Source organism: Medicago sativa, chromosome 3 (genome assembly GCF_051527215.1).
Source record: "Medicago sativa cultivar Bolivia chromosome 3, Bolivia_mono, whole genome shotgun sequence".
In the NCBI taxonomy this organism is placed as follows: domain Eukaryota; kingdom Viridiplantae; phylum Streptophyta; class Magnoliopsida; order Fabales; family Fabaceae; genus Medicago; species Medicago sativa.
Window position 1 is genome coordinate 77,812,460 of NC_140751.1, and position 12,326 is coordinate 77,824,785.

General features: G+C 31.5%; 2 protein-coding genes and 1 non-coding gene across 4 annotated transcripts; all 3 read right to left on the minus strand.

Moving 5' to 3' along the window:
- Positions 1–104: 104 nt before the first annotated feature.
- Positions 105–221, minus strand: LOC146940466 (U5 spliceosomal RNA). Its single transcript, XR_015033899.1, has one exon. It is a non-coding gene; the product is annotated as a U5 spliceosomal RNA (small nuclear RNA).
- Positions 222–470: 249 nt separating this feature from the next.
- LOC146940467 (linoleate 13S-lipoxygenase 2-1, chloroplastic-like) lies at positions 471–4,690 on the minus strand. Of its 2 annotated transcripts, XM_085754155.1 has the most exons (9): positions 3,994–4,690; positions 3,612–3,880; positions 3,218–3,458; positions 2,677–3,003; positions 2,461–2,546; positions 2,221–2,331; positions 1,837–2,138; positions 1,484–1,750; positions 471–1,351 (listed from the first exon to the last, which is right to left on the minus strand). In XM_085754155.1, the coding sequence occupies exons 1-9, from the start codon at positions 4,148–4,150 to the stop codon at positions 592–594; spliced, it is 2,520 nt and encodes an 839-aa protein (XP_085610281.1). In that variant the 5' UTR covers positions 4,151–4,690; the 3' UTR covers positions 471–591. The 2 variants fall into 2 exon arrangements, with proteins under 2 accessions (XP_085610281.1, XP_085610279.1); XM_085754153.1 differs by lacking the exon at positions 3,994–4,690.
- Positions 4,691–8,729: 4,039 nt separating this feature from the next.
- Positions 8,730–12,018, minus strand: LOC146940468 (linamarin synthase 2-like). The gene is made up of 2 exons (XM_085754157.1): positions 11,439–12,018; positions 8,730–10,068 (listed from the first exon to the last, which is right to left on the minus strand). The coding sequence occupies exons 1-2, from the start codon at positions 11,953–11,955 to the stop codon at positions 9,125–9,127; spliced, it is 1,461 nt and encodes a 486-aa protein (XP_085610283.1). The 5' UTR covers positions 11,956–12,018; the 3' UTR covers positions 8,730–9,124.
- Positions 12,019–12,326: the final 308 nt, after the last annotated feature.

Genomic DNA, 12,326 nt, shown 5'->3' on the forward strand with positions numbered 1-12,326 from the left:
TAATGAAATTAAAAAAAATAAAACAAAATTCTTTTAAAAAAATAATTTATAACTTACAAGTTAAAAAAATATTTATAATAATATTTTTTTTACTGATATTGCAGAGCCCTCTACAAAGAGAGCTCTTTCAAAAATTAGCGTATGCCGCTATGAGTGACGCACACACAGTATTCTTTAATAAAAGGCAAAAGAATAGTTCGCTATGTGCTCATCACACGGCTCCATGATTTGCAAACTACATAAGTTCTTTCTTTTTATAATACCAGCAGCTTATTTTTAGTTGTACACTAGCCGATGTGGGCTTCAAGCAAAAACATAGATACATACACACACTATAATACCAACCCTTCTCTCTTTTCTCTTGGTAGTTATTCCCCCATCGACAGTTATTAACAAATTATTCATCATAACAATAAAAATAATACCATCAAAGAGATTCAAGAAAAATTAATATAACACACAAACATTACTTAAAAACAACAACAAAAGTAATTGTGGAAATGTGATATATAGAACTTTTTTTTTGAAGAAAGTGATATATAGAACTTATTGTTGTAGTACAATTAATGCAACATGTGTGATTCATGATTACTAAATAGATATGCTATATGGAACTCCCGTTCCAGTGACTCCAGGTCCTGAAAATGGTTTCATTAGCTCATAAGGCACTATCCCAGCTCCATTTCTATTTTTCAAACTACTATTTGCATTTCTTGAGTCTATTATACCTTCAATTTCCTTCAATCTCCCATTAAACCTTTCAAATGCAACCTTTATATCTGGATTCTCATCCCATGATGGTTCAATGAGTTGTCCCAAGTACTCTTCATCTGGTGAATGGTATGATAACAAGTTCAAAATGGTCATCACTAAGGTTGCTTGAATTTGTGAAGGGAAACACTCCAAAAGTGTTTGCTCAGGTTTGTTCAGAAAATTCTCCCATTCTTCCTTTGTAGGGTCTTCTGTAGGCATTTTGTTTCTAGCAATTGTTGGTCTATTAGGAAAATAGCCTCCATAAGCATATTGTGCAAAGTTTGTAGCTGAATGATGTGCAGATGCTACCCAAGCTATAGTGGTGATTATGTCAATACGGTCTTTTTGTGTTTTGAGACTTGGCCACCATGGTTCTTCTGATTTGTCGCCGTGACCTTTTGTTCGAACTTCTGTCCACCATGCTTGGAGCTCTTGATCAGATTCTATGATACTTGGACTTGGATAGTAATGGTTGACATATTCTGTCACCCATTGTTTTATAGCATCCCATATGAGAAGACCATCATTGGCAAAAGGGTAGTCTTCAATTGCTAGCTTTAGTCCATGTTGTGCACTAGGATCTTCCACAGCCATTCCTCTAAAAGAATAACAATTTGCATCAGAAAATTTGATATAGTGACAGAAATTTAGGGAGGAAAATGTGAAATCCGTCTATAATTAGTGACGAGTTTTATTTTTTCCTAGTATATATGATCTGTATAGACTTTACCTACGGAGAAGATCATTTGGTAGTCCCTGCAAATCAAATTGCCAAAGCTTATCATATGCCACAGAACTCAATTCCATTGAATACTTTTTAGTAAAGAATGTGCTTTCAATGACTCCATATGAACTAATAAGAATCTCACGTCCAAGTGCATTTATCTGCAAGGTATATCTGAGATGTGGATGCAGTAACTTGTAGATTGGATGCATGGTGCTAAGTTGCCTATTTGTTGCAATCACAAAGGGTTCTACAACACAGTGAGTCCTTAACCTATAAAAATCAACAACATATACAAAGTTAGCACTACTTCATATACTCACCGGAATCAAGGTAAAAAATGATATGATTGTACTCACCAGTGGCTTATAAGTTCATGGTAACCAGTATCATGAGTAAGAACATGAGCTTTCGCAAGCCTCCAAAGCCAAAGATTGGTAGAATCAGAAGCAGGAGTGAAGATTTGTTTCCATTGTGGTTTGTCGCCAATAATCGGTCTAGTGAGCTCAATGACCAGTGGCTTCAATGTGCCTTGTTTGGTGAGGAAGAACAGTGTTCTTGATCCATACAGTGTAGTATTCTTCAGTTCCCTCACTTTGCTTACATGAGGTAGATATAAATCATGGTAGTCTAGTACAAACAATTTCTTCTCTTGAATGGCCTGCATATACTCAAAGTAAACAATTATTAATCATAACATAATTTAAGATTCTAAATGTAGTAAAATCATTGATGCTTAGTACCTCTTCAACTGTGGTATAACCAATTATCTGCGACTCGACAACTTCTCTCGTGATAGCTGATTCTGGTGGACCATAAATTTGGGATTCTAATTTACTTCTCAGAGGCCATTCCTACATAACATAATGAATACACCAAGAAAAAAAATAATCCTAATTAGCATAGATGATATATATATTTTTTAACAAGGTATAGATGATATTATTATAAAAGTAATACAAAATATTTGTAACAAGTATTGCCTTGACTAATTGGATGCTATTTGGGTTGGCCCCTGCCAAAGTCTCCCTAGCAAATTCCTCATCTGATAGCCAAAAGAATTTGTCTCCTGCAATTCAAAAGTTCCCAACTCAAATAACTTGTAAAACAAGTAATATAATAAATATTTGGTTGATTATAATTAACAAGTTTAAAAAGAAGCACTTATATCATATTAATATAATTATAAATGTGCTTACTTTTAAGTGCTTCTGGGGTATCAAAGCGCAAAAGGTTTTGGCTATCGTTAGCAACTTTAATCAACCTGGGAATGGCTTTTTGGAGCAATGTTAAATTATTGGATCCAAGTGATGATGGTAAATGAAATCCTTCTTTGTAAAGTTCGTCTATGTCTTCAAAGCTGTCAAATCCAAGATTTATATCAGTGAGAATTGTGTCCAAGGATTCCAAAATTGTTTTAACTCCTGAGGACGCCGTGGTTGTGTTGAATTGTATCTCCTTTATCTCAGCAAACGCCTCATCGCGAGGAACGTAGACATCCGAATCTCTCTTTTCATATGATGGATCTATATAACATAAAATAAAATTGTGTTATATATATATGCTAAGTAGCTTACATGTTCAAAATCAAAGAATGAACAAACTATATGATAACTTTTTTTCTTGAGAATACTTTTTTATTTGAAAAAAGAATATGTTATAAATTAGAGAAAGGAACATGAGAAATTAATTGTTCAAAATTATTTATATATGCTGGACAACTAGAATAGAATAGATAACCTGTATTAGAATGCTTTCGACCGGTACGACAACGCCTTGGATACGGATATTGTTTGGTGCCACCAAGAACAGGTCTTTTGAGTTTAATGTTGGTGTCAGGATCTCCAAGATCATTGTAGACATCATAGTCATAAATTCTATCTGAGCTTTTTCTTTCTCCTTCTCCATTTCCTCTTAATTCTATTAGCTCATCTTCTCTAAGCTTTCTTAATCCACTTGGTGTTTGTGATGGTAAATACATCTGTTAATTAATTTCACGCAGACATGAAAATAGCATACAAATTAAATTTGGTCATGTAAATAAAGTTGGATGGTTAATTCTTCCATGTATATATAAAACTTAAATTAACTTATATATAACATAATGATTATACTATTTGATCATCATTATTACCTTGTTAGTGAAGAAAACTCTCTTTGTAGGTGTATCATGCTTGGGCTGAATCCATGATTGACAACTAAGGTGGACAGGACCATCAGGGAAACCATCAAGGACTATGTTCTTTACAAATATCTCTTTGTCATGTTCATTCTCAACCAAAACAGCACCCACATTACCAAAATCTGCTGGTAACTCAAATGTTGCCTCATATTGCACCTCATTCTCTTTTTTCTCAGTTTCGTGCGTTTTTCCTTTTATTGTTTCTTTCTCCGAGTTTGATCCTTCATTTATATCAAATAAACGTGAGGTCTAGGTTGCCTTCGAAAAATCGTGTTCATATGCGACCAAGGATATCATGCACATGTGTGTGTGGAAGCAATAAAATGAAACTTACTTGGATCAAGCTCAGCACTAACCAGCTCCAAAACCAAGTGTTTGTTACCAACAATACCAGTAACAATATTCTTGATGAGACCACCATCACTTTGCCTCACCGTCACTAAAGCTTTCACATTATGAGATTTAGACTCGGTGCTACTTTTTGTTGCCATCACAATGCAAAGGATAAACAACCTTTTTACTTGTACTAGTACTAATTAGAGACAAAGAAGATTTCAAGAACCAATTACTTTTGTTGTAGCAACTATGAGAATATTTTCTCCTTATATAGGAAGGTGAAGATGCATTGTTAATGATGAATGGTCGATGAACATGTGGTTTCTTCAACAAAAGCGTCATAGTTTGGTATTTCAATATCCCAAGATATCTTATAGTTGGTTATACAATTAATACATAAATTGCATTTATCTCCTCCGGGTCTCTTTATACATCTATATGAAGGAATAACAGCTATTACACCGTGCCATATTTGAAGAGAGTTAGTTCAATTTTTTTGACAATTTTGCTATGACAAATACCTAACGAAAATGCTAGCTAGTTGGCACAAATTATTCAGTTTATATACATTACATAGTTTAAAACAACCCGTATGAAAGAGCTAATTTAAGTTTATCTTAAAAATAATTTTGATGAAAGTCCAAATTATGCATCTTGGTGGCACGATTTAGTTCATTTATTAGGGTTGGAGACCTGCCAAAGAGGACTCATTAATCGTGGCCTATATTGGCCTATATTCTTAGGGGAACTATTCAATTAAATTGTTTGACGTTTTGGCCAATAGCAAACAATAATGTTGAAAAGTAAGCATAATTAGGTGAAGTCTTAATGTCATATTTGATTGGAGTTTTCTTATAGGAAAATTGTTCTTACTCATTAAGGATTCACATTTAATTTCTTAAGTAAGTGTTTTGCTAGTTTGAGGTTTGAGATTTTTACACGTAGTATTTTTCTAAAACAAATTAATACGACAATATTACAACTTGACTTCATAAACTAACGTGTCTTTTCTACTTTAATTACATACTAACTCAGCCCCTTTCCAAAAAGACTAGGTGAATCTCATTTAGTGTAAGTTTGATTATGTGGTGATTAAAATTAATCTTGGATGATTTGATTTTGTAATTTTATTTAAAAATTAGTTGAATGTAAATTATATTATGTTTAAATGTGTTTACGTAAAAACAATTTACACTTGAGAACTACAAATGCTTCATATTAGAATCAATTTTAAAAACAAAATCAATTTTACTTGAGAACAATCTAACATGTCAAAAATAATCTTACACTTTTGTAATTAATTTTGCCTGCTTAAAACATGGAACCCTACATAAGTGTGTAGAAAAGTAGGGTATTGTGAAATCTAACTTATGAGTTACAACATATCAAATCAAATATATCTACAATCTGAGTTGTGTTTACACGACACATTCAAGTTTTTCCCAATTGCATATCATACTATTTTTATATTCGGATTCATATTTTCAAGACCTTATCCATAGGTAAGGCCTATACAGATCATATACTATGATATTCTTTACTAAAATGTTTGAATTAAACTCATTTATATGTTTTATAAAAAATAACTATACACTTTAGTTTTGCATGTATACACTTTTGCTTTTTATACCATTCATTCTATGTATACACTTTAGTTTGAATAAAAATTGTTGAAAAGGTTGTTGAACTAATTAATTAGCACATGCAGGCAGGCAACGGGTGAAAATCAGTACTGTACGGTCTATTGAATTGAGTATAGGCTTAATTAGTCTCTGTCTTTTAAAATTTCTCAAAAATAGGTATACATACACCAAAAACTTTAGTAATAGAGCTCTCTATTTTTATTTTTATTCTTTGAAATGAAGAGTATATCTCTACACACTTGCCAAATAGGCAGACAAGAATATAAGAAAGAAGATTAATACCAATAGCAGCATGGACGGGGACGAATCCAGAAATGTGCTAAGCAGGGGCTAACAAAATTTAATTCTAAATAATACATATTTAAAATATATATAGTACTCACTCCAATTTTAAATATAAGCAAAAAATATATATATAAACGGAAAAATTATACTCGTCATTCATTAACTTAATTTCAGATAACAAAAATGACATGAAAATAAAAGACAAAATCATTCTCTAAAATCAAGTTAAGGGACGACAAGAGTAATTGTACCTATATAAATTTAGACGAAATACAATATTTTTACTTGTATACATTAGTTGAAGAGATTATATGAGAGATTTAACAAAAGAAAACACATGGATAGTGTGTGTGTGTATGTATATGTGTAATAAGATGGGATGGGAGGGAGGGGCAAGAGCCCATGCTTGCTGGCTACCCTCTCCATCCATCCCTGAGCATGGGCTGCATGGCAAGATAATCGAAGGATACTGTATAGTTTGGTCTAAGAATAATTTTTTTTGGTCCCTTGCTGAATAAACGTTGGTTACACTCAATCTCAAGCTGTTTTAATTAATGCTAAAACTATGCACCGTAATTGTGAACAATCAATTGAACATGAATGTTCTTCCTAGTCCAGGGAGAAATCCAAAGTCATCTGGGCGATAAATCTATTCATGTGTTACCTTGTACTACAAAAAGATTCGTCTAACTCATCTTCGACTGATTTTAGTTCGTATGTCCTTCATTAGGTTATTATATAGAGTTCGTTGTTGGCTGTTTGGTGTGCTCGATTAACAACTTAAAATATTTTTAGGTGTATATAGTATGAAAGCCCTTAAGAATATTTTTGCTTATGTTCAAAATGGTCACCTCATGTTAGTGGATCTTTCTATCGGAAATGCAATTGTTTAAGTGAGTTTTTTTTTTTTTTTTATGGTGATATATTTGATTAGTCACGGGATTATCATAATAGTAGAGGAGTGATATTTGTACAACCTAAATTAGACAACTTTGATGACAACCAATTTTCTCTTTATCATAATAGTAGAGGAGTGATATTTGTACAACCCAAATTAGACAACTTTGATGACAACCAATTTTCTCTTTTTGTGATTGGACAAAAACAATGGAGAGAGAAAGAAGAAGAGAGAGAATAAAAAACACATGTGAGTATGAGAGAGAGTGTTGTTTAAAGAGTTGTCAAAAAATGGTTGTACAAATATCGTTTCTCTAATAGTAAGGATATTAATTGCATCATAGATTTGTTTAAGTGAGTTACTTTTAGGTGAGAGGAAACTTAATATTGTAATTTTTAGGTGAGACAATAAAATTTCATGTTAGGAAATTAGATATATATGGTACACACAAGATTTATAAGTAATCAAATTATTATGTTAAGTATACTTATTAAAGTCAAGTTAAATTAAATTTCACCAAAAAAAAGTCAATTAAATTAAATCAAATAATACACATTTTTTAAACAAATGGGGTGCAGTAGTATTTGCAGCACCCTAAGTAAGTTGATATAAAAAGAGGAAAGTACAAAAACCGGAGGACATGCATAAAACCTAGTTCAATTTGTCACAACAAACAACAACCCTATGGGGTAAAGTCACTACAAATTCTAATCAAGAGCAATCAATCTCACATCACTAGCACAATCCAGTGAATTCGAAATCAATTTTGCAACAAAAAAAAAAACTGTGACAGTGAGCTGACTAGCACCATAATCGAATATTTGTTAACGACAATTGAACCGATCACCAACAAGGTAACACATCCATACATCGACAATTTCATGTGACAACAACAAAATAAAAGCCATTTCTAGTTTATATGTCCAAATTCAATCACAAAGAATTGAAAACAGATTTAAGACCATCCCCATCTTCTCCGGTGCGACAGACACAATCACGAAAACTTAGAAACACTTGCAGGTCTCAACAAATATGGAATGGAATTAGGAAAACAAAGCCAAAAAAAACTTGAAACACCAAACACCAAAGATAGATGGGCTAGAAAAAACCAAACGAAGATCTCCAGCCAAAACGTTTCTGAAGAACCATCATCCATCTGCATTGTAACATACAAACACAAAACAACCACCAACCTACATCAGAGACGTGAACCACATCTGGCTTGCAATAGAATCATATGAACTAAATCGCGGCGGTGCAACTTCAAGCTACCGCCGTTAGGCAACCGAGCAACAACCACAAGAAACCCAAATCAAAAAGATGCATAAAGATCCGAACCAAAATAATACACAATTTGATACTAAATAATACTCCCTCCATTTCAAAATGAGTGTCGTTTTAACCAAAAAAAATTGTTTCAAAATGAATGTCACTTTCAGTTTCCAATGCATTATTAATTACTTTTTTCCAATAGTACCTCTTAATTATTACTATGCACACTACTTTCAAAGTACCGCATTTTACTTTAATTCATAATGATGGGAAATGCACCAATGGTTAACAAGGCTATTTTAGTAAAAATGTCATGTTTATAGACAACATTATTGCATTTCTTAATATGTGTGTAACAACCTAAAACAACACTCATTTTGAAATGAAGGGAGTATAATTCTAAACCTAATTATTCATGGTTGTTTTTTTTTTTTTTTTTTGAGGAAATTATTCATGGTTGTTAAATTTGTGTCATTTTGTGTCATTAATTCAATACTCTTTTTTGGTGAATAAGTACGAAAATTTCATTTTTTTTTTGTGTCATTCAATACTGAAAACAAATAAATACTTTTATTATATTTTTACAACACAATATAATTATTATTAAAATACTAATATAAATAGAATTCCGCATCATAGCTTATAAAAATCTACATTTTTATTATGAATAAAAACAAACCCAATGCTCGGGTCACTTACAATGGTTGGATGCAACAAACCCAATACATCATACAACAAATGATATGCCACAACAATAGGAACATTTACACCACACATAACACAAATTACACAATCAACACAAGATACAAACATAGCCTCTAATTAGAAATACAAGCAAATATATCACATGTCTTTTTTTTTTTTTTTATAATTATTTTATCAAAGGATCACATGCCTTTGTAGAAGACATATATATTATTTGTTCCATTATTTGTGGAAATAATTAAGAACCCAAGCATTTTTCTACTCCAAATAATCCACATCATATGGAGAAACATATCACAACCTTATCATTAAAGATGCTAGACATCTCAAACACTAGCATCACAATGATAAGCATCCTTTAGTAACCTAAAGAAATCATTGTAAGAAGAACCTCCTGGTTTAGCAGCTTCTACTACTTTCTTTTTCCATTCAACACATTTTTCTCTCATTTTCTTCCCCTTTTCACCCTTGATCATTTCCTTCACAAGTTCAGTTACCTCTTCTCTTTTCACATCATCCTTAATATCCATCCCTATCCCCCAAGTTGTGCTTATATACCTACAATTTGTTTGTTGCTCAGCAAAGAAAGGCCAACCAATCATAGGCTTACCTTCAGAAATACTCTCAAGTGATGAATTCCAACCACAATGAGTCAAAAATACCCCAACTGATGGATGTGCAAGTACTTGGCTTTGAGGACACCAAGTTATTATGTAACCTCTATCCTTAACTTCATCTAAAAATTCTTGTGACAATGAAGGAGATTTTCCCCTTACCAAATCTGGCCTATTTATCCACAAAAATGGTAATTTACTATTTGCTAACCCCCAAGCAAATTCATTAAAATGTTTCTCACTCATCACAGCTATACTTCCATAATTAATATATATCACTGAAGAAGGTTCCCATTGGTCTAACCATTTAATACATGTTAAATCATTTTTCCAAAGACTTGCACCATCGGATTTGAATCCATTTTCCTTTTCAGGAAAATTGTTACCTAGAAATTGAAGTGGACCAATGTTGTATATGTTGGGATTTATGGCCATAAGAGCATCAAGAACTTCACTTTCTAATTCTTTGACTGTGTTAATTATGATTGCTGATGATTTCATACATTGTTGAGCTTCCAAGCCAAAACCAACAAAACTGATTTCATCTAATGTGGTTGTTCTAACAAAGCTTGGAAGGTCTCTCATTCGGATATTTTTCATTCCTGGGGTCCATTCTAGATGGACATCCAAGGAGCCATCAGTAATATAACTTTCATCTGAAAAGAAAAACACTAACTTCATTAGAGAAGATAAAAAAAAAAAAAAAAATCATTTTTTAATCATAATTGGCATGCACAAAAAAAAAAAAATCATTTACATAACTAATTACTACCTCTTTATCTGATTATAAGTTCCAATTGAAAAAAATTTGCCCTAAATTTCAATTCAAATTATTGGATACATTTATTATTATTTTTGCTAATATATATCATAAGTAATACTACTACTAATTTATTTTGAAAGTGAAAAATCAATATTGGACAGATTTATCCAGAAAAGTATAATTTATTAAATGCATACAAATTAAATTCATTTATAATAGTAGTTGTGCACAAAATATATCCATCAATTACACCAACACTTTTTCTTGATAGAAATAAGTAAAATTGGTTTAACATAAGGTGAATGACTATTTATTACCCTCTGGATTCTAAGGAAAGGGGACTCTAATAATTTGATATTCGACCAAGAGATAAGTAAAATCTGATCATGAATTGTTTCCATAAAAAATCGAATTAATTCAAAACAAGTTCTCATTATTTTAAAGCAGATGACTATCTTAAAAAAGCATTCGTAAATTAGATGGTGAAAGAATATTTTTAACGATAAAAAAAGTAAAAGGTGATTTTTTTAAAAAAATGATTGTAAAACATTTGACAAAAACCCAGAATAATAAATAAATTTAAACATATGTGACCCTGGATAGATTTTTTGTGAAGAATACTGTTCAATAGGCTCAACACGATGACTTCACAAGAGGTCACTTGTCTTAGTCATGTGCAAGACTCCAAGCACATATAACTATGGAGATCTGATGAGATTTTTCTTTTTTAATAACTTCTGATGGAATATGATGCAATAATGCTTACATGAGTCCACACTTGATATTTATTTTTATTATCATTATTCATGGAAGTTAAGAATTTTTGTTTTTGTTGGAAGATTCAGAATAGGTCCAATGATTGATAGCCTTATTTAAAAGAGTTCAGTTTAGTTGACTCATATATCAATCTTTTTCTAATTTTTGGTCATTAAACATGTATTTTAGAGGTTTTTTCTTAGTTATATTGATGTGATAGTTTGACTTGTAATAACTGAATTTTCAATTTAGTCTTTGAAACGGAATGACACCATGAGTTAGTATTAGAATTATTCATATTTTTTTAAAATATTAATCCACCTCAAAAAAAGTTAAAATAGTCATTGAAATTAATTTTTTTTAATCATTTATATTACTTTAACACCAGTTAATTTAGTTCATAAAATTGTTTGTTAAGCATATATGTTCAAATTCATGAACTAATTACCTATATGTCTCAATTTTTAGTATAATTAAGTATATAAAAAAAAAAAATCAAACTATAACCTTTGTATGGAAGCATATTTCTTTTGATAAGCTCATCAAATTGCAAATATCCCATCAACCCACAAGCAGAGGCAGTCCAAAATTGTTGCTCTGCAATGCCCAAATCCTTTGCAACATCTACAGCAAATCCCATAAGTCCATCATATATAATAGATGTAACTTGAGGAACTTCTGAAGAATTGTTAAGATTCTCCACAAGCTCTTTCAATGGACCATAACAATGTTTCCTACAACCTTCAACAAGTCCACCAATGCTTTGTGTAGCATTTTCATCTGATGGTGGCAAACCATCTGGTATAGTCTCAAACCTAAAATCTGGTTGACCCTTTAAAAAGTCATGTCCAAGAGATTTTACCAAACGTTTGTGGTTGAATTCATTGTTCACAAAGGTTATGTGGAAACCAAGTTTGTTAAGGATTTTAGCTAATTGCATGAAAGGGTTTACGTGACCTTGTGCTGGAAATGGTACACAAACTACATGAGGCTTTTGTGAGTATGACAACACTGACACCACCATATTTCTTACAAGATATGTATGCTAATTAAGTATAGTGAAGGAAATATTGTATGATTTGGTTGTGCTGTTCTTGTTTCCTATAGCTTCTCTTATATAATGCTAAGAATCTACTGTTGCAAGGAGGACACAGTCAGAAATTTCCACACGTAGGGTATCATAAGCTATAATTTTATTTTATTTTTTATATAAAATTTACATAAGTTATTATGCGATAAAATAAGTTACATCAACTATCATAAGCTATAGCTTTTATATAAAAATTACATAAATTATGATAAAATAATGACGTTATTATCCTTAATGTGTTGGTCTAGTTGCTTTTCTCGATACAAGTAACAATTATAAAAAAAAATTATGCGATTATTTTAAAA

Excerpts from the sequence above, each read along its gene's own strand:
- LOC146940467 (XM_085754155.1), bottom strand. The coding sequence starts at position 4,150 with ATGGCAACAAAAAGTAGCACCGAGTCTAAATCTCATAATGTGAAAGCT. Across the intron at positions 3,881-3,993 it reads TAGTGCTGAGCTTGATCCAA|GATCAAACTCGGAGAAAGAA; the intron begins GTAAGTTTCATT and ends ATATAAATGAAG. Across the intron at positions 1,352-1,483 it reads CCAAATGATCTTCTCCGTAG|AGGAATGGCTGTGGAAGATC; the intron begins GTAAAGTCTATA and ends TTATTCTTTTAG.
- LOC146940468 (XM_085754157.1), bottom strand. The coding sequence starts at position 11,955 with ATGGTGGTGTCAGTGTTGTCATACTCACAAAAGCCTCATGTAGTTTGT. Across the intron at positions 10,069-11,438 it reads AAATATGCTTCCATACAAAG|ATGAAAGTTATATTACTGAT; the intron begins GTTATAGTTTGA and ends TTTTCTTTTCAG.